At 39.5% G+C, this 20,232-nt stretch overlaps 1 protein-coding gene across 1 annotated transcript in view; it reads left to right on the top strand.

Moving 5' to 3' along the window:
* Nucleotides 1-22: 22 nt before the first annotated feature.
* LOC137997052 (uncharacterized) overlaps nucleotides 23-20,232 on the top strand; it is a 42,074-nt gene continuing 21,864 nt past the window's right edge. The window contains exons 1-8 of the mRNA XM_068842770.1: nucleotides 23-1,539; nucleotides 2,623-2,835; nucleotides 5,678-5,827; nucleotides 7,113-7,412; nucleotides 7,830-8,077; nucleotides 10,450-10,654; nucleotides 13,827-13,965; nucleotides 14,288-14,373. Of these exons, the coding sequence (XP_068698871.1) occupies nucleotides 165-1,539; nucleotides 2,623-2,835; nucleotides 5,678-5,827; nucleotides 7,113-7,412; nucleotides 7,830-8,077; nucleotides 10,450-10,654; nucleotides 13,827-13,965; nucleotides 14,288-14,373 (2,716 nt within the window). The 5' untranslated portion in view covers nucleotides 23-164. The remainder of the gene's footprint in view (nucleotides 1,540-2,622; nucleotides 2,836-5,677; nucleotides 5,828-7,112; nucleotides 7,413-7,829; nucleotides 8,078-10,449; nucleotides 10,655-13,826; nucleotides 13,966-14,287; nucleotides 14,374-20,232) is intronic.

Below are 20,232 nucleotides of genomic sequence, written 5' to 3'. Positions count from 1 at the left end.
ACACAATATATTGTTATCCTCAGCCATAGCAAATTATATTGACCTCGTGTTTACAACGTGTATCTCATAACTGCTTTATTGAAGCCCATCGATTGACGGGAAAACGTTATGATGTCCAGTCTTGAACACTATTCTAAAGACTCTCCGCAGTTGAAGTGGCCTTAATGCCTTCTTTCCCGCATGAAGCTCTGGTTTTTCGCTGTGTACGGGTTGTTTTGACGTTGTTGACAGCAATTCATGTCGGCGAAATACGGGCAAAAAATTTGCTTTACGGCTCACGTCTTGGAACGTTTCCAAAGCCAGATTTTAGGACCAATTTCACGTTGAAATCAAATCAAGGTTCGCTTTCTTTCAAGGAAATCCCTCATGGGCTTAATGTGGATCCATTTTACGTTCGAGTTTACGTAAAACCCCTAGAGGGACCGAACCGCGATTTTTGTTTTGGTGCAGTAGGTTCAAGCCAGTCGTGGCCTTCTCGAAGTTCTTATGGTGGCGTTATTTTTGCTTACAACTCTACGGTTGTTCGTGTGTGGGCACCTACAGATCCAAATGGTCACATAGTATTTGTCGAAGATGGATGGGGTGGCGAAGTTTACGCCCAAGAAGCGGACGAGGCCGAAGTTGTTGTGGAGGTATGGAAGGACGGCCCGGCGCCAACGTTTCAAATCGAGAACGTTATCGACACCAGGATATCGAGCCCACTATATCAAAAGATTGATCACGAATTGAGACAATTACCCGAGAGGGTTGTGGTAAGACTTTCTCCTGATGAAACGAAAAATGAAAAAAGTCCAAACTCAGGATTTTGGTTTCCTGCGATTGCAGCTTCTCAGAATCCCAACCCGATAAGTAACTTTGGAGGGGTGATATTTGCGTATAATGAGAGGTATGTGCGCTTATGGCCCCCAAATGGATCGAACAGTAATACTGGTTGTATTTTCATTGGTCAAGAGTGGGGTGGTGGGACCAACACTCAGAGAACTACAAAATGTAGAGTAGAGATATTACTCTGGGTCAACCAGTTACCAGTACCAACGTACCAAACTGACTGGCAAGGCTTCTCGGGACAGAGAGGCCAAAGGTCATTCAAAGAAATCCAGCATGGTGATAACAGGTTGCCAGCACTTGTACTTGTTCAACTCAGAGCAATGAATGGAAGAAATATTGGTTATGTCTTTGAAGCACAAGGTGCTGCTCATTCGGACGACGATAGGGCAAATGAATACGGGGGTGTTGTGTTTGCATATGATGAAAACAGAGTGCGTATATGGGCCCCTAGCAAGAACGACAGATCCAAGAAGGGATATCCCCTTCTTGTAAAAAGTGGCTGGGGCAATGATTTTAACTTACAGGAAGGAAGGGACTATGTTCAAGTCAGAGTTCTTGTTTACTCCAGCAAGTGTAATATCTCCTCACAAGTTCTTTATGAGGGAAGCAACTGTGTCAGTACATTATATAACTCATACACAGTGATTAAATCTGGGTGGTCAGAGTGTTCCAGTATATGTGAGAATGGAACAATGAGCATGTCGTTGACAGGTGATTAAATGTGTTAATTTTACTGAAACAATTGCACTTGATCATTGATGTGATAAAGGAACAGTCATTAAAATTGAGTGAAAACAGAACTAGACCATTTTACAGTTGTAGCTAAGTCCGACCTGGCATAAGAATGGAAACAAGGCTGCCAGTGACCCTGCTTTGATACAAACCTTTGTGCTTTTCTATTGTTAATGTTAGACTAATTAGAATTACAACAAAACAATTTACATGATAAAAGCAGTGAGGTCTGTATCAATACAAAGTCACCGGCAACCTCACTGTGAGCCATTCATAGGCAAGGTCACTGAGCAAACAACTGTAAAATGGCCAGCAGTACTCATTTATATAGACCCAGGTTACAGGAACATTTTATGTTTTCAGATAAAATTATAAAGCATGTATATATACTGTCTTATATACGTACTGTACCTCCACAAATGAAGGAAAACTTGCAGTACGAAAGATCTGAAATTGTAGTATCAAATGAAACATCTTGAAAATTTCCAATTTTCTTAAGATGCTTAATGCAACTAATAATTCAGAGTAAAGAGCTTTCAAAGATCTTCAATTAGGTAATTATCTCTTACATAACTGATCTGGAAGTAATAATTTTTGTTAGTATTGTCAAAATGACTTTTCAATCCTCCACAATTTTTCAAAGGTTTGGAATCCTTTATTATTTTTGTGGTTTCTTATTGTCAAACATTGCTTTTTTTCTCAATTTTTTAAAACTTCATTTTAGAGTACCAATTGGTTTTCTTGCTTTTTTATTTTGAGATTTTGAAAAAAATTTGGAGAGATTTTTTAATTTCATTAATTTTTGTCTGTTAACTTTGTTGTCCCAGCATCATAGAGACTTCAAACATGTATGTACATTAGAAAGGATATGGCTCCAAGATCAGGCTCAAATTACATGTTCTGGTGCTCAAAACTAGCAACTACAGTACTTTAATTAATTATTTAATTAATTAATTAATTAATTAGCTGTAATTTAACTATATACATGTAACTGCGCATGAAAGAAATATTGTTGTGATTCCACTTATAAATGTATATTTTTTGCTCTTTTTTGTGGCATAGGTTGTAATGTAGCTTCAAGAAAGACTGTTCTTTCATGTGATTTTACGGATGGCTCTAATCTTTGTGGCTGGACCAACAAGCCTACAGGTAGCGCGCTGTGGGTAACAACCAATTCATCTACTCCTGAGGAAAATACAGGACCATTGTGGGGCCATCCCAAGGGATCTTACTATGCATACACTAACACAACTTCTGCTAGACCAAATGAGGAAGGTACAGATTAGCGATAGGTCATTTTTATTAATCAGATAATGAGTACCCGATGATAACTGATTGGTTAATTTGCGGGCCATATTCTACAGTATGCCATCCACTTGACTTCATGGTGCACTTTCCTACTTGAATTAAGTTTTGCCAAGAGTACATGTAAGTAATCTCACTAAAGTCATTTTCTTGTGTTTTCCTTTAAGTTGATTGGCACCTCTTTTTCAGTTCAAATTATTTATTTTCCTATTTCTTCAAACCCAGACTACAATGCATGAATAATCAGACTAGAAAAAATACAGGTGACGTCATACTTTAAATCTAGAGCACAACTATCAAAGGTGTAAATAATAACAGTACTATAATTGTTTGTTCAGTGACCTGTCTTTGCTATAAATTGCAACGGTGATGCTGACGATAAAAATGTGAAAGAGGGTTGTATCAAAAGAAGGTGTTCAGGAAGAGATGCTGTATGAAAGAAAATAATGTAATTTTTGTCCATTCCCATGAAGTGCCAGGATCTATCTTATCTTTCGTCCATAACCTGGACTTCAAATATACATTTCTTTCATTTGTCAGTCGTTTCACAGGAATGAGTGAGCCCAACAAATTGACCTGCTTCCAACTGAGTGGCTTCATAGCTCAGCTTTTAGAGAATTTCATCAGCATCGTAGATGTCATGGGTTCCAATCCAGTTGAAGCCGCCTGAATCTTCCAGGTGTCTATAAGCGTTAAGCGACAATTTCTTGAACTGTCCAGATACACCTTTAAGTGCGGGGATCACTCAATCTATCTTTTGTCAAGAGACACTGAATTTCTCTTACTATGCATACAATAGTCAAGAGCAACTTTAGGTTCTGGGTTCTCTCCAAACTTTCAAGAGACAGTATAACTGCACGAATGTATGCTCATTTACATGTAAATGTACAAACCCAAACACATGTAATATTACAATACTGAAAGAGCCTTTTGCAAGCATGCAACAGGTTAGTTTTTTTTAATTCTCTCTTGCGCACTTACAGTGGATTTCACAAAACGTTTGACAGGTGATTTGCAAAGTTTGTTGTAAATTTCAAAAGTTCGCTTCAAACTTGGGAATTTCATTTTCTAACTGTCAATCAAATGGAAAACTTCGAAACGAAGTTGGGAGTTTTGTGCCGAACTTCATGGGAATGAACACTGAACACTGCTGTAAATTCTGGAATTGGTAGTTTTACAACAATCCACGTAAATATTCACATCATTCAGCATTCACTGACTGAGTGATATTTCTTCATTAATTTGTTGTCTTCGATATTCCCTCAACAATTTTGGCAATGGTTTGTTTGGGAAGTCTCAGTTCTTGTCCTATTTGAGATAAACTTTTCCATTCTACCCAGCTTTTCAATAATTTTCTGCTGAACAAAACTTGGAATTGCCTTTCCTTGCATGGTGAAGCCACTCATTTCAAAACAACAATCAAGAGCAATCATTATGGTGAAATTACTGCACCATCACTTTCTCACAAAGTTCAGCGTGAAATTCCCAAGTTCATTTCAAAGTTTGTCTTTTGATTGACAGTTAGGTAAAGAAATTCCCAAGTTCAAAGCGAATTTTGTCGAACTTCGCAAACCGCCTGTCAAACGTTTTGTGAAATTCACTGTAATAAGGTAGATTTGCTACCTGTATACAGTTAATAATAATTATTTTATTGTAACGGTATGTTTTAGAGCAGTTGAAAGTTACTGGTAAGTTTTGACATTATTTTATGTAGCAATCAATATAAGTTTAGTGTTTCGATGTTATTTTAGGTAGCAAACAGTGTAAGTTGCATTACTTCAACAGATGATATTGTATTTTTTTAAAAACCGTCAATATTGATGTTATATTCCTCCATACTTACAATATCTCTATCAGTAATAATCAAATTTTGCTGTGTACATGTCCTAGAGTGATTTGTGGCAGCATAACCCTTTTTCATCCTTGGTATGTAATGTACTGTACAGCACAATGTTTATGGTCCTGAATTTTGCTTCCATGATCTCTGTGACCAGTTAACAAGGTTCATAGGCAGTTTCACAGTGTCTTTTTTCTCCTTTTAAATTAGTAATATTATGCAGTGCTACATCTATATCTCGTTATTTAATCATTGCAACAAAAGGCCTCAGAAGCGAAATAGTGATATTGAGTGTGCTGTGAACACTCTTAGAGGGCCATTAGCAAGAGATGTTTATCATCGTGAGAAAAGTTGCAAAAGGTGCAAGTCATTGTTGAGTCACTAAGAATGACATACATTATGTGCATACATGGTTTATTTGGTAATTAAAAGCAGGTTACAAAATCATTGGCAAGACAAAAGCCCTGATGTGGACCTGCACTGCCTAAATTAATTAATTAATTAAGACTAGACTATAAAAAAGAATAATGAAGTAATGAATAATACAAGTCATGTAAGCGAAATAAGTCAAACATGAATGTCAATAGCTACTTTAAAATGTCATTTAGAATCCAGATATTTCATAGAAACACTACAAGAGGCTTTTGCAAAACTAAGGGTTTTTAAGAAATGACCTCTTGGGCCATTTAAAACTATCTTTGTTTTATTTTAATTTATGTAGAATTCATTTAAAAGTTGAGTAAACTTAGGTTCAAAACACACACATTAATAACACACATGTTAATAGCAGTAAATAAAACTGTTATTACGTGACTTTGTAGAAGCTCATTCATCCGTCTTTGCCACCTGTATATTGTCCTCCAAATTTGATGGTGCGAACATGTGCAACATGCCCTCTAAACACAACAATAATTTGTCAAGAGCTCTATTTCCTAAATATTATTAATTTTGTCTTTTTACTTGTTGGCAATCCAGTCACATTGACCAGTCCAAACATAGGAGGAGCTAAACATTGCACCTTGCGGTTCTTTTGGAATATGTTCGGTGTTGATGTAGGAGAACTTAAAGTGATGGTCAAGAAAAAAAATCCTTTGCATAGCCACCCTGGTGGATGGTCAGATTCAGGTACTGGATGTGTGGAGTGTGTGTTTGTCTTAGACTACTACAGGGTAGGAGTATTAATCTTGTAAGCATTCCAGCCTGTTAGAGCATTAATAACTTACAATCAGGAATAGACTGAGCCACTGCCAATGCATTAATTTTATGCTAAGAATTTGGTGATTTTTGTAAACTCATTGTACTGAATTTTTTCATCATCTGCTGTGTCTTGACAAAGTTTGCTCCACACCCAACCAGCAGGGTTAGAGTACTTATCACCGCAACACACTTTTTCAATTTACAGTATGTATTCCCTGAAATTGTCCCAAATACATTGTGTCGTTTTTAGAACCTGTTGATTGAGATTTCTCTATTCTGTTGGCTCAATACCGCATTGAGACAGTTCTTTGAAAATAGCAATGCAAATTAATTTGTGACATCTCCCAGTATCGAACATGTGCCCCTTCATTGCTCGGTAATTGATCAAAGTTATATTGACCACTCTTTCCATCTTTCAAAGCAAATGAAAAAGTAAACTTTCGATCAAAAGGTTCTAAAAACAACATGATGACTATTTTGGACGATTTCAGAGAATAATTAAAGTGGAAAAGTGTGTTGAGGTGATTGGCATTTTAAGGAAAAAAGTATCTTGAAAGAGTAAAATATTGATATTATTTATGATTCCAGGAGAACGTCTCTAATTTCTTGATCCTCTCACTCTTCTCAACTGGCATTGATTACTAGTTTGCAACCAGACAATAGGCTAGTTTCGAATTGTGCAGCAACAGAAGAATAGTGTTGAGGTTCAGGGGAATAATTAGCATATTGTATTATTCAAAACAAAGGAAAATGCAAATTATTCCCCCGAACCTTGACTCTGTTCTTTTGTTGCTGCACAATTCGAAACTAGCCTATTTAGGCAAGTTCGTTTGCAAAGCTAGTGAGTGTAAAGTCAGAGCAGGCCGAGTTTTTCTCCTGTCTGTTGGGACAAACTCTACAGTATAAAGTTGCAGCAAGACTTCCATCTGTTATTTCTGTTTCCAGGAATTTAGCCTAGGTGACTATAAATTTTATTGTACAAGGATAAATTAAACTTGAACCAGCATTCCGGTAATTGTAAAGAAGATCTCCCCAAAAAACCTGTCGGCCGACTGTCGGCCTCCACCCGTAGTCTAGGCATTAAGGTACTGGTAGGGCTTGAACCCTGGAACAACATGTACAGAGTGCAAATTCAGTCGCCATAACCAGTCAGTCATGCAGCTGCCTCATCGGTCTGAAAATGCTAACCTCTGCATCAATTTCATCATTTCAGGATGGAAAATGATAGAATCTCAAGGAGACATTTCTTGGCGAGCTGCTTTTGTAGACTTGAACTCTTCTAGCATATATCAGGTCCAGTTTGTTCACACATTGCCAGAAAGTAACTGCTTAAAGAATGGTGAACCTTGCACAACTTGCAAGTACCAACAATGTGATGAGGCTAATGTGGCGATCAGTGGCATCCGATTGGATTGCCAGACATTGCCCCAGCAAGTTCCCCTGGAGGTATGCAAAACAAGAGAAGTCCCTATCTCTGGATGTGAGATTTCTGCAGACATGCCTTACGATAAAGGTTGGTTTTCAAGGTCAACTCATTTACTGGTTTTGGTATGAAGTACTGTTACAGCATGTCAGGGTACAGTGTACAAATGTAGCTCTGTACATGTACCTTGACAGGAAGTTTTTCATTATTTTAATATTCAAGTGCCTATCACATTTTTTCTTTTCTTTGGCAAATTGAAGTCTATCCAGCATCATGCAACTTCTGTTCAAACTAGTTAGTAGAATTCATCAATTCTTCCACCTAAAGTTGTATTAAATTAATATTTTGAATCCAGAATTTCTACACTATCATTACATGTACCCGTATGGAAAGTGTCCTACAGTTGATGTGACAAAAGATTAAATGAATGTACATTGTCCAACACTACTTACAGCATGAATAAAAATTAAGATGCAGCCCTTTGAATTTTTTGCTGGGATTTTCTAGGTCCTGCGTATAGTGTCCACGAAATGGGCTCAGAGACGTATGTGAAAGCTGTGGGTTCACTACACGACTTAATCGCTATTTACAAGTTTAAGGTGGAGTTTACTGCTAGTTATGTTGTATGGAAGCACACATTTGCCATATCGAACCAAACAAATGATATCTCATTCAGAGTTGATGAGGGAGATTGGTATAGGTGGCGTCCTCCACACAAGGTTTCCCATGCTTTGTGGACTGAATACTACCTTCAGGTACAGTTGAGTTTTTTGTTTGTACATGTAGACACAGTATTTGAGAGATAAACTTAAAGGAAATTATATGTGCATGTCTCTATGCTAACATCAACATCACTGTTGTAAATAATTGTGTGGTTGACAATACATACATACATACATACATACATACATACATACATACATACATACATACATACATACGTACATACATACATACATACATACATACATACATACATACATACATAAACTTTACTTAAGTGTCTAGGTATTTACATGTAGCTAAGAGCTAATTGTGGACACTATAAATAAATAAAATGAATATAATATAAGATTAAATAAAGTATAATTATGTAAAAATATTAAAATATATATTCTTAAAATATCATTAATATAAGGGGTGGCGAATGGTAAATGCGAGACTTTGCGAGACGGCGAGACCAGCGTTTTTCTTTGCGCGCCCGAGACATTTTGACTTTTTAGATTGCGAGACCGAGACTTCAAAGTGTTTGACACCTTCATATAAAAAACGAGACTGCGAGACGCACATAATTGCTCAAAAAACGAGACTGCGATACCCGTGAAATTCGACTGAAATTTTGCGAGACCCAGAATTTTTGATGAACCATTCGCCACCCCTAATATATAAAAATAACATCAATATATAAAATTATTACAGACAAACAGTATAGGACAAGCAGGGAACAAACAAAGACAAGACAAATAGATAGACAAAACAGACAATCAGGTAGACAGACAAACAAAGAGACAATATAGGACAAACATATAAGCAGCAGTAAAATATACATGTAGATACATAATTCAGAAAGTTAAAAAGTCTAGAAATTTAAATTAGACAAATTAAATAGAGGATAGGGGAGCAGTACACTCCCAATACACCAGTCAGCCACACAGCAAAAGCCACTAATATTGCCTACCCACCACTCTAAGATGAGCATGCACAGCAGCCACACATGCCGTCCAGCAAACCAAGCACATTGAGAGCACGCACCCCTCTTCTGAATGCCTGAAGACTGGTCTTACCGCGTAGTTCTTGGCTTATCTTGCCCCATATTGCCCCATATGTGTGGGCCTAAATATCTGATACTGTGACAATTAGACTTTTAAAATGAACACTTCATGACATTATTGAGTGTGCTTTTCATATCTTGGAATCCTGCACATAATTCAATTTTTACTGTTTTTACTCTAGTTGCTCACATTGAAAAGAACGAACCACGTACAAAATGAAGACATGCAGGCAGCATTAAATTACGTGTACAGTGTTGCATGAGTGAAAAATGTATTAACCTAGAATTGCAGAACTATTGTACAGTGAACAGTCATGTACAATACTAGTGTAACTGGTGTTTTACATTTTTGGTTCAATTTACTTCCTTTTGACGAAAGTTTTTCTATGAAAGCCATACATGTATACCAACTGGTTTATTTGAACTGCGGGGAGAATCAAGTTAAGGTGATTCCTCAGAAATTAAATTTCCCGATGAATTTTTTTAAAACTTTCCCTGAATGTTCTCTACCAAGCACTGTTTCGAAAAAAACAATAAAAATGATAGGTCACCATTCTCGCTTAAGAGATATGATGGGCCAATCTTACCCAATTTATGCTTGTACTCGTGCTATTTAGGCGCATTATTCATCGGTCCACGTTACATTTTGCGGTAGCTCGATAGGTAGTTTATAAAAGTAATACTCGGAAAAAAACTTAACAGGTAGAAAATGTCGAGCATATAGAACAATATTATATAAAATTTGTGGAAACATAACACTATTTGAAACGACGTGGACGTAAAGCGTTCGTAGAGTCGTTATTTTTGCGGTCATAATTTGCATCACAGAGAAACGGGTTCCAACATGCTTTCGCCTAGATCTTTTTTTGCTTCCGATAATTTTTTTTAGTTTTCTTTTAAATTAAGGGGCACAATATGCACACTATTATTATGCAATAAAAAATACAGGTCACCATGCTCGTTTAAAAGAAAATGAGCATTTATTTCGCTATCGAGCTTAGCTTGAGGGAAATTTCTTTCGCTGTGTACGTGCACGCGCTAATTTGCGCGCGCTAATGACGCAAAAATCGTGCGCAGTAGGGATGCGCAATGCAATACTTAGGAATCACCTTAAGATCTGATCATCGCAGTTATTAATGAATGTTACTGTTCAAGTGACGTTGATTGATAAATGCGATGAACAGCATTCTTAACTTACCCATTGAATCCTAAACCCTCACTGATAAGTAAAATAATTGTCTGGAATTAGACAGAGTAAAGTCTATCAAGGATTTAATGGCTTAACAAGACATTCATTTTTATTTGGACAGTTTATTAGTTTTTGATGACAACTTTATCATTTTTCCATTGTTTCAGAAATTTGAGTTGAGGCCAGGAATACACACAATTTCTCTACGCCAAGAAGAGTATGGTTTCCGTATCTCCAAGCTTGCAGTTGTTCCAACAGAGATATCCTTGTGGACAGACTTAGGGATGCAGAGTCGTCTTATTCCAGATGGCTATTTATCTGCCAACCCTCATTCAAATCCACAGCCAAAATTTGGGCGACTTTATGCAAATGGTAGGACAAAAAGGTTTTTTTTTTTTGTTTCCTCTTGTTTCCTTTTTTAAAATTAATGTCTTTTCTAGTAATGAATACGAACGACATTGTAAAGGATGATGTATAGACATTGGTAATTTAGTAAAAATCAGTTTATCTCTACAGTACATGTGGAAAAAATCTTGTCACTTGTTTCACAGACACCCCAATCTCAATGCAGGCAAGAGGTCTGACAGGTGGCATACTGTATATTCTGTCCCCAACCTTGTTCATTTTTTTTTTTTCGATCAAGGATTTATAACTTATTTAGTAACTGACATTTCCCACTGTCACACAACACAATAGGTACATACACATACATACATATACTTAAATTTATTTGTGGTCGCAGGGAAACGTTAAGGCAGCCAGAGGCTGATGTGAACCTGACACTTTAAAGCTTAAGATATATACAAATTAACATTTGAGTATTTCCATAATATTAAAATTCAAATACTGGTATCTACATATGGAATGAAAGAGTTGCATAGGATAAAATGGTGTACCAACAATAAAGACGTTTGCAAAACAATCTAAAAGCAGTAGCCCTATAAATGAATTAAATTAAAAGCTATTAAAGATAAGTGAAGTCGGTCTTCTTATTGATGATTAAACAAGACTTTTTGTCAATAAAAGAGTCCTTTCACGGCAATAAATGAGCCCTACAAATAGCGGAGCCCTACCGTAGCGGAGGGGTTGGCGCAGTGGTAAGATCTCTGCCTTCCAACCCTAAGGTCCCGGGTTCCATTCCCGGTTCTGCCGAGAGTGGAATATTTGGTGACCTTCTTTCCCGCTAAAGTTCACTCAGCTTTCCATCCTTCCGAGGTCGGTAAAATGAGTACCAGCATGCATGGACTGCTTAGAAGCGGCTGCAGTCTGTGCTGGCATCGCAGAGGTCATGCGTTTCAATCCCGTTAAAGCTGCCTGGATTTTTAAGATGATTTTGAGTGCTTTGCTCGAATTGTCCAGTTACATTTCGTTGAAGACTCTTTGTGGAAGTCAAGTTTTCCTGGTAGTTTTGTGTCTCGCTTAAATCTTTCTTCGAGGGGTTGTAGTTTCGGTATAGTTTGGTATAATGTGGGCAGTGTATTCCACAAATTGGAGCCCCTATATCGGATAGAGTCCTTCCTATAGAGAGGTTGAACCTGGGTACAATGAAGTTAGAGGATTTTCTTACACTATGGCATATTATAATTATTGTTTTTGGAGAATAAGTCACATATTGGTTTCGGGGCTAGGTTGTAATAAACTGAGTACATCAGTGCTGCCAGTTTCTGTTTGTAAAAGTTAGTTATTAAAAGGGTTGCCAGTATGCCTTTTGCAGAATTTCCATACTAGTCAGGTTATCTGGCAAGCTATGAATGATTCTAGCTGCCCTTGTGTAGATCCATGCAAGGTCTTTTAGTAGGGCAGGAGAGCAGTACCCCAAACAGTAATGCAGAAGGTGGCGCTAAGGACTATACTACTAAAGTACTACAGATAGCCTCAAGGACTTTCTTAGGCTTAAGTCTCCTGTCACATTATGGAATGAGTTTGGGGCTATAACCAGGACAACTTAGATTCAGATATAATACCTACAGAAAGCAGCAGCTGGGGTCATTGTCGGTTAGGATGATATTTCTCAGCCAAATTGTCTGGAGAGGACCAGATAGGTTACCAGCCCCACTTTGGTAATTGTCATGACTTCCAAATTCCCACAGTGAGCAGTGAGTTTGTTATTTTGTACACCACTTATTGACATCTGGTAATATGCGATTAAGTGCAGAGCAGACAGCATCGACATAAGGGCCGATGTAGAACAGCGTGGTGTCGTCTTCATGTAGAGCCAACTCGCCCTTGCTAATTGCGTCAGGGAGATCATTCGTGTAGAAAGAGAAGAATTATTAATCTGGGCCCAGTAAGGAACCCTGTGGAATTCCACGCTTGACCCGGACTCGTGGTACGACGAGTTTGAAGTGAAAAGTCGTAGTGGGAAAACGAGTTGGACCGCCGGCCGTAAATTGGATTTAATTTACTTTGCTGGCTTTAAATGCGCTTTAGAAGGTTGATACATAAAAATAAGAATTGTTTTTACTTCCCACCGAATCAAGAATTTTTTCACTTTCAAAGATCCTGTTCCAGACACTTTAAAATCAATTGTTGTACAAAATGTATATCAATTTACTTGCACGGGATGCAGTTCCCATTACATTGGCAAAACGTCACGCCATTTCTCAAGCAGGATAAAGGAACATCTTTGGGCTGATAAAAGGTCTCACGTCTCCATAAGCATCTGAACAACTCAGCGAATTGCAAAGCCAAATGTACAGTTGATGTTTCAAAATTGTCGATTCAGCTAAAGGTACAAAACACAGGTCACAGGGCACAGGGCACAGGTCACAGGTCATTATTTAACCTATACAGAAAGTATCCTAAACATTCATAAAAGGTAACCTTAGGCCTAAAGAAAAGTTTTTAGGCCTAAGGTTAGCTTTTATGAATGTTTAGGATAATTTCCGTATAGGTAAAACAATGACCTGTGACCTGTGACCTGCGTTTTGTACCTGCCGTTCAGCTAAACGTCTAGGCATTTTCTTAAACTTAAAGAAGCGTTCTACATCAACCGGCCAAAATCAGAACTTAACTCGCAGTTACAACACAACATTAACTTACTTTTTCTGTGATATTACATTTTGAATTGTAGCATAATTGTCACGTAATTAAATCATGATGTATCGATAAGGTCTCTAAACAACACAACCTCACATTAACCTGACGATGGCGTGAGTCATGCCGAAACATGTCTTTTAAAAGTTGTCTCGTGAGTCTTAAATTTTTTAATACTATTACTACAATCATAGACAAAAGTAGTTGAGACGGTTGTGTAAATAAAGCACACCAAAGCTGTATTTCAACCCCGCTTCTGTTAAAGAAATAGTTTCACCTTCTCTTATAATTATAGCCCCCCTCGCCCCTATTCAATGTTGGAAGGTAACACAACAATTTCCCACCAAAACCATTCAGTTTTGTACAACATTGAATGAGGGGGGAGGAGAGAGAAGCAATGAAGACGTCAAAAGTGCTAACCTTCGCAACGGTTTTAATTGTCTATGATTGTAGCTATCACGAAGCCATGGAGATGTGATAATATTATTTATGTTTTAAATTATTTCAGATGCTTGGTGTTCATCAGACCACAACCAAAAATATGTCTTCTTTCAAGTTCGTCTACCTCAGCTGGCCCTGGTCTCAAGGGTATCGGTACAAGGAGGGAAAGACATCCTGCAGAAGAGGAATGATTACTGGATTACATCGTAATTATTGTCATTTGTTATCACAACAGTACTGTACTGTGGAAGTCATCTAAATGTGAATAAGACGTCGTAATACCTGGAGTTTAACTGTACAGCAAGAGATTTACTAACAGCACCACTTTCTTACAACAGTAGAGTCAACTTAGAATATAGCTGTTCAGTGTTAAATTAATTTTATCACTGAAAGTCAGCACAGCATTGAACAGATTTGGGGGTGTTCATCCCAACTTAAAGTGACTTTTCCATTTCTGTTGCAGTGGCTGGTGAAAATATGTTCAAAGAATCTTGAAATCAATACTTGTTGTTGTTGTCTTCCTTGCAGCTTCAGACTGAAAATTTCTCTTGATGGTGTGAACTACACTTGGTACAGAGATTCAGGTGGACGCCGTTTATTCCAAGGCAATAAAAGTACGAAATGCAAAGTATTTTACGTTTCTTTGGATGATACTGGGGAGTTTAAGAAACCACGACCGTCGACGGCAACAGCGACGAAAACGTCACTTCAGACTATTAGTTTGAGCTGTGTTTCACGATATTTCCATGTTGTTTATGTTGTACAATATGGGCAAAGTACGCTATAACTAGATTGGTACGTATGGATTTGAAGTGAAGAGAGGGAAGGAAAGGTTCACTGTTGTTTGTCCACGTTGCCATCAAGACCTGAAAATTGGTCATTTTACGTTGTTGTTTTGACGAGTACGGGAGAGAAATGTACAAACATGTGTGCCGCACGTGCAGCACGATCATTTTGTCCTTTTTTAACCGATAATATTGCTACTTTTTGGCGTTATTGTTGCCGTAGCCTTCGTCGTTTCTTAAACCCCCTATTCTCTCTCGTTAGGGGACAGTAATTCAACGCCAAAAATGGGGTTATTTCAGAGCGTGACCAAAATCATTACACAAAGAAAAAACAAGCGTTGTCTATAACTTTGTCACAAGATGATTGGTTTATTTCCCAAAATGAGTGTTCCTGATTGGCTATTACGTTGCGTGACAAATTGACGCGAACATGACGCGTACAAAGTTGTCTAGACTCTTATCGACAACGGCAAATTAGCCAATCAGATTGCGAGATTACAAGCAATTGTGGTAAAAATGTAGTTCTCCCCTTTTGTTCATTGTTGATACTGTATAATTATCTACAGATTTATTTTTTTAACACTTTGCAAAAGGATCATTGTTGCTTACAGGCTTTCTACAGAAAAGCAACTTTGGGCGGCATGAGTAATAAATGTATATTGTATGTACATGTAATTTCAGTTACATTAATATTCCTTTGTTTCTCTCTAATCTTTAACCCCCCACCCCACCCCCTCCCTTAGTTTTTGTCTTATGTACATCATATTTTTGAAATTATTCAATTCTTTAAGACTATTGATGATATCATGTACTGTTTAAAAAACGAGCCGCGGTGTTTTATCGGAGCTACGCCTCGTGTTTTTAAACCGGATAAAACATGTGCTGCGAAATTTTTAAACGGCTTCAAAACATTCCACAAACGGATGTCCCTCGGGAATCCGAACAAAGGTTAACAATGTGCGGGAAACATTAGAAGAATTCAAATGAGGTGTGTTTGTTGGTTGTTTGTTATTCACTTGTTTGAGCAGTGTAGACTTGAATACTCAAAACAACTTTTATTCCATAGAGATGCGAACCAAATATTCATTTCGTTTACAAAGATCTAGTTTGACTAGCAAAAAAAACAAAACGAACGTAAATAAAACGATGCGAAATGAAAATACCACAGCGACAACATACTTACAAGAACAAGATTTGCAGGTTCGAAAGGAAAACGTGAAAGGAATTGGCCATGTAAAAACAAAACATCTAAACTGGAACTTTGACCTGTCGAGTTAAGAGCGAGCACATTGTCCATACCATAATATTACAACAGCATAGAAATGACGTAGATTCTCTACCAGTACCGCGCGAACAGAATACAGGAAAACGAAACGAGAACGCGTAGAACGTTTTGTAACCTACATTCCGTCCCCTAAAATCGGTCGCAATAACAAAGATTTTATAGGAAGCTTGACACAAACCAAACGTTCTTCGAAAGAATACAAAGTTCGGATCATAGTTCAGTTCAGTAATGCTTCATGTCCTCCGACATATCCACTGACTCCAGAAGAACAATCTCATCGACAGGGCGATCATACAGCGAGGTTCTGGTCTTCACAGTTACACTTCTCACGTGCTCATCCATGCTGTTGTTGCGCACACTGGTGATCCGACCAAGAGGCCATGAAGATCTTGGTACTCTATCATCGACCGCAAGTACTATGTCGTTAACGGCGAAGTTCCTCGATGGATAAGCCCATTTCTGCCTCTCTTGCAACTGCGGCAAGTACTCTCTAATCCATCTCCGCCAAAATACATCGGCCAAATACTGAACCTGACGCCATCTTCTTCGGGAATAGCCATCCTCTTTCCTGAACACGCCAGGAGGAAGTTTCGGGCCTGACCGTAGCAACAGTAAATGGTTCGGCGTAAGGGCTTCAGAATCCGATGGGTCATCCGACGATTTCGTTATGTGACGCCAATTACAGTGTAACAACAGACTCTACTTCACACATTAGGGTAGTTAACCCTTCACCATCGAGCGGCTGCTCCTTCATGAGAGCAACGAGAATCTTTCTGACTGTTTTAATACATCGCTCCCATACTCTACCGAAATGGGACCCCGACGGTCACTTGATATTCCTTTGCAAGAGGAACTCATGGATCTGACTCTCATTCCACTCAGAAATAGCTTCTCGGAGCTCCTTGTTTCCACCAACGAAATTTGAACCGTTGTCGGACCTCATTACTTCGGGGATACCTCGTCTTGCAAAATAACGGCGCATGGAGTTAACAAACGAATCAGTGTCCATACTCTGGGCGACTTCCAAGTGTATGGCTCTGGTAACCAAACACGTAAACAATACTCCATATCGCTTAACCTGACTTCTGGCTCTCTTGACCCAAAACGGACCAAAATAATCAACGCCCACAAAACTGAACAGGGGTTTATCAGGTGTGACTCTGTCAGCGGGAAGGTCGGCCATCTTCTGAGCTCCAAACGGAGCCTGTCTTCGCCTACAGCTAAAACAACGATTTAAAACTCTTCCCACAGCAACTCTTCCTTTGATAATCCAGTAACTCTTTCTGATCAAAGAGAGCACATATGGAAAGCAGATGGTAACGCCTGACGATCAGATCTACAACATGATGTTTCTTTGGCAGTATTACAGGGTGTCTTCGCTCTTGTTCAATTGGTGCGTGCCTCAATCTTCCTCCAACACACAACAGGCATCGCGCAACTCTGGATCCAACTTGGCGATTGAGCTTCAGTTCTTGACAGAACGTGTGCAGCTGGCTCGGACTGATTTCTTCTGACTCTTTATCCAGCAGACAAACCAACTCTTCACTAAAGCTTTGCTTTTGTACATACTTCAAGAGCTCTATCTCAGCAGAGTGCATTTCTTCTACACTGATGGGACTGGGTCTCCCAGAGATGGGTGTTTTAGCTCCGCCTTCCTTTCGTCGGCGACACTCACGCAGAAGATTAGATCGGTAACGTAATGTCCACGCCATCAACTTCTTAAGCCTATACCATGAGGAGCAGGACTGAATAATTCGGTTTAAGAAGTCAGCTTCAACTGTAGATGCTACTGAGAAAGCTTTACTTTCCTTCTTTACCTCGGGATCATCTTCCTTTATTTCCACAGGATTGTCTGGTTGCCCAGGCCAGCTGTCCTCTGCTTCCTAGAGAAAGGAAGGGCCATTGGTCCAGTGGTTTTTGTAGATAAGCTCTTCAGCGGAAAGTCCCCTAGACGCATCGTCAGCAGGGTTAGAACCTGTGTCAACATAGTACCACTGGTCTGGTCGCGATCCTTCATGGATTGTTGTAATTCTGTTCGCAACGAACGTTTGGAATCTCTTGTCCTTGTTTACAATATAGCTCAACACACATGTGCTGTCTGTCCAGAAGAACTCTTCATCCACTGCAACATCCAACTCAAGCTGCATCATCCTGCTCAATCTAGTGGCAACCACAGCGGCCGACAGCTCCAGACGAGAAATAGTAACTGACTTCTGGGGTGTTTGCCTTGACTTCCCTATCAAAAAGGCACAATGGACATCTTTAGCTTAATTGACGACTCGAAGGTATGAAACAGCACATATCCTTTCCCTGATGCATCTGAGAAATTGTGAAGTTGGCTCGACACTATGCGGCCAAAGTTCTTGGGTTTTAAACAACGTTCAACGGCGAACTGTTCAATTTTGGGAAGTTCCTTCAACCAATCTTGCCAACGCACTAAATCTTCATGTGGAATTCTGTCATCCCAGTCCAATCCTTTCCGGCACAGATCACGCAGAATTGCTTTCGCAGGCAGGATCAAAGGGGCAATGAACCCTAGAGGGTCATAAATTGAGCTTACGACTGAGAGAATACCCTTCCTAGTAGGGGGTCGGTCCTTCACAACAATCTTGAAACGGAATCGATCTGACTGGACATCCCACTGAATGCCGAGGGCACGCTCAATAGGCAAGTTCTCACGATCACGCTCTTTGACGGATCAGGCTCTCTCAGACACGGGGACTGACTGGATGACATCATAGGCATTCGAAATCCATTTCGTTAAGCGGAAACTTCCTTTGGCTAGCAACTGACGTAGCTGATTGACCAGCTGACTTGCTTGTTGGTAATCTGCTATAGACTTCAAGCAATCGTCAACATAAAAATTTCGTTTCACTGTTTGAATGGTTTCTCGTCGAAATATTCTGCATTCTCCTCAACTATGGGATGACACACCTCCGAAGAACTAGTATCTGAAGTTCTTCTGGTTCTTTATCCATGTCACCACCCGGCCACCACAGGAAGCGGAGATACTTGCTGTCCTCGGTTGGTACTCGTACTTGATAAAACATCTTCACGTTGTCAGCCATGATGGCTATCGACTGCTCCCTAAATCTTGTCAGAGCTCCGGTGAGTGAGTTGGTTAAATCAGGTCCTTGCAATATCTGTTGATCGAGCGAGACATTCTGAAACTTTGCGGCACAGTCAAAGACCACCCTGACTTTGTCGGGTTTTTGTGGATGAGTGACCAGATGATGAGGTATATACCATGCGGACGAACCCTCGCACTGATTTTCAGGAACCCTCCGTGCATGACCTTGGTCAAACAAGTCATCCATTAATATAGAATACTTCTGGTGTAGCTCCGGATCCTTCACCAGCCTCTTCTTCAGCAACCCAAGGCGACATTCAGCGTCTATCCTGTTGTTAGGTAGATCAGGAGGGAAGACCTTCCAAGGAAGTGCAATTTCATAGCGACCATCGCTAAGCTCAGCAGATTCCTCCATTATGGCAAGGGCTCTCTTATCATCTTGTGACATTCCTTTCTCGATGCTGAACTGCGAATCGTTAAATTCCATCACACAGAAACGTGCGAACTGCTGGTCCAAGACAGCTTGAGACTGAATACGGTTTGTAATACGGCTTGACTTACTTGGCTTACCAAGTGGGCCATTGATGGTCCATCCTAGCAGTGTTCGCACAGGATATGGGCCACCATCTTCACTTCTCCGCACTTCTTGAGGCTCAAGAGCTTTGGGCACATCACTGCCTATGAGCAATTCGATGTCGGCATCAGTACAAGGTAAGATGATATCTTTCAGGTAGAACCACCTTTCCGCATCACTTTGAACTGCAATGTCCTCAACTGTGACTGGGAGCTTGACTCGCGAGAAAACATCAGACAGTTCAAGAACGTTACGTCCTTGCAGATCAGAAACTTCCAAATTGACCACCAGACTGTCACTCTTAACATTATCTCTATCCATGGTAGTTAAAGACAGCGTCGCTTTTCTACCTGTTTCACCCAGACATTCTATCAACTTGTCAGTGCAAAATGTAGTGTTCGACCCTGGATCTAAAAATGCATAAGTTTGAACTATCTTCTTCCTTCCCTTAGCTCTGACGTTAACTGGAACTACCGAAGTGCTGTAGCTGATGCTCCGGCCCCAGTCGCACTACAAATTCCTTCACACGCATCCACTTCGGTGAAACGACTTCGTTCTTGATCATCCTGCTTCTCATTCTCCGTGTTGCTTGACTGGGTCTCAGATGGTGATGCAGGTTCTGTTTTGACTGGTTTGTCGTTCTTCGGATGTAAGAATGTAGAATGTTTTCGATGACCTATCTTACATCCGGCAATCTGGCAGTAGCTCTGTTTGGGACAAGACATTGCCATGTGTCCTGCCAGAAGACAAGTATCACAC

The sequence above is a fragment of the Montipora foliosa genome, chromosome 3, assembly GCF_036669935.1.
Source record: "Montipora foliosa isolate CH-2021 chromosome 3, ASM3666993v2, whole genome shotgun sequence".
NCBI lineage: Eukaryota > Metazoa > Cnidaria > Anthozoa > Scleractinia > Acroporidae > Montipora > Montipora foliosa.
Note: the sequence above shows the minus strand (reverse complement) of the source record. Positions and strands in the feature narration are given on the sequence as shown.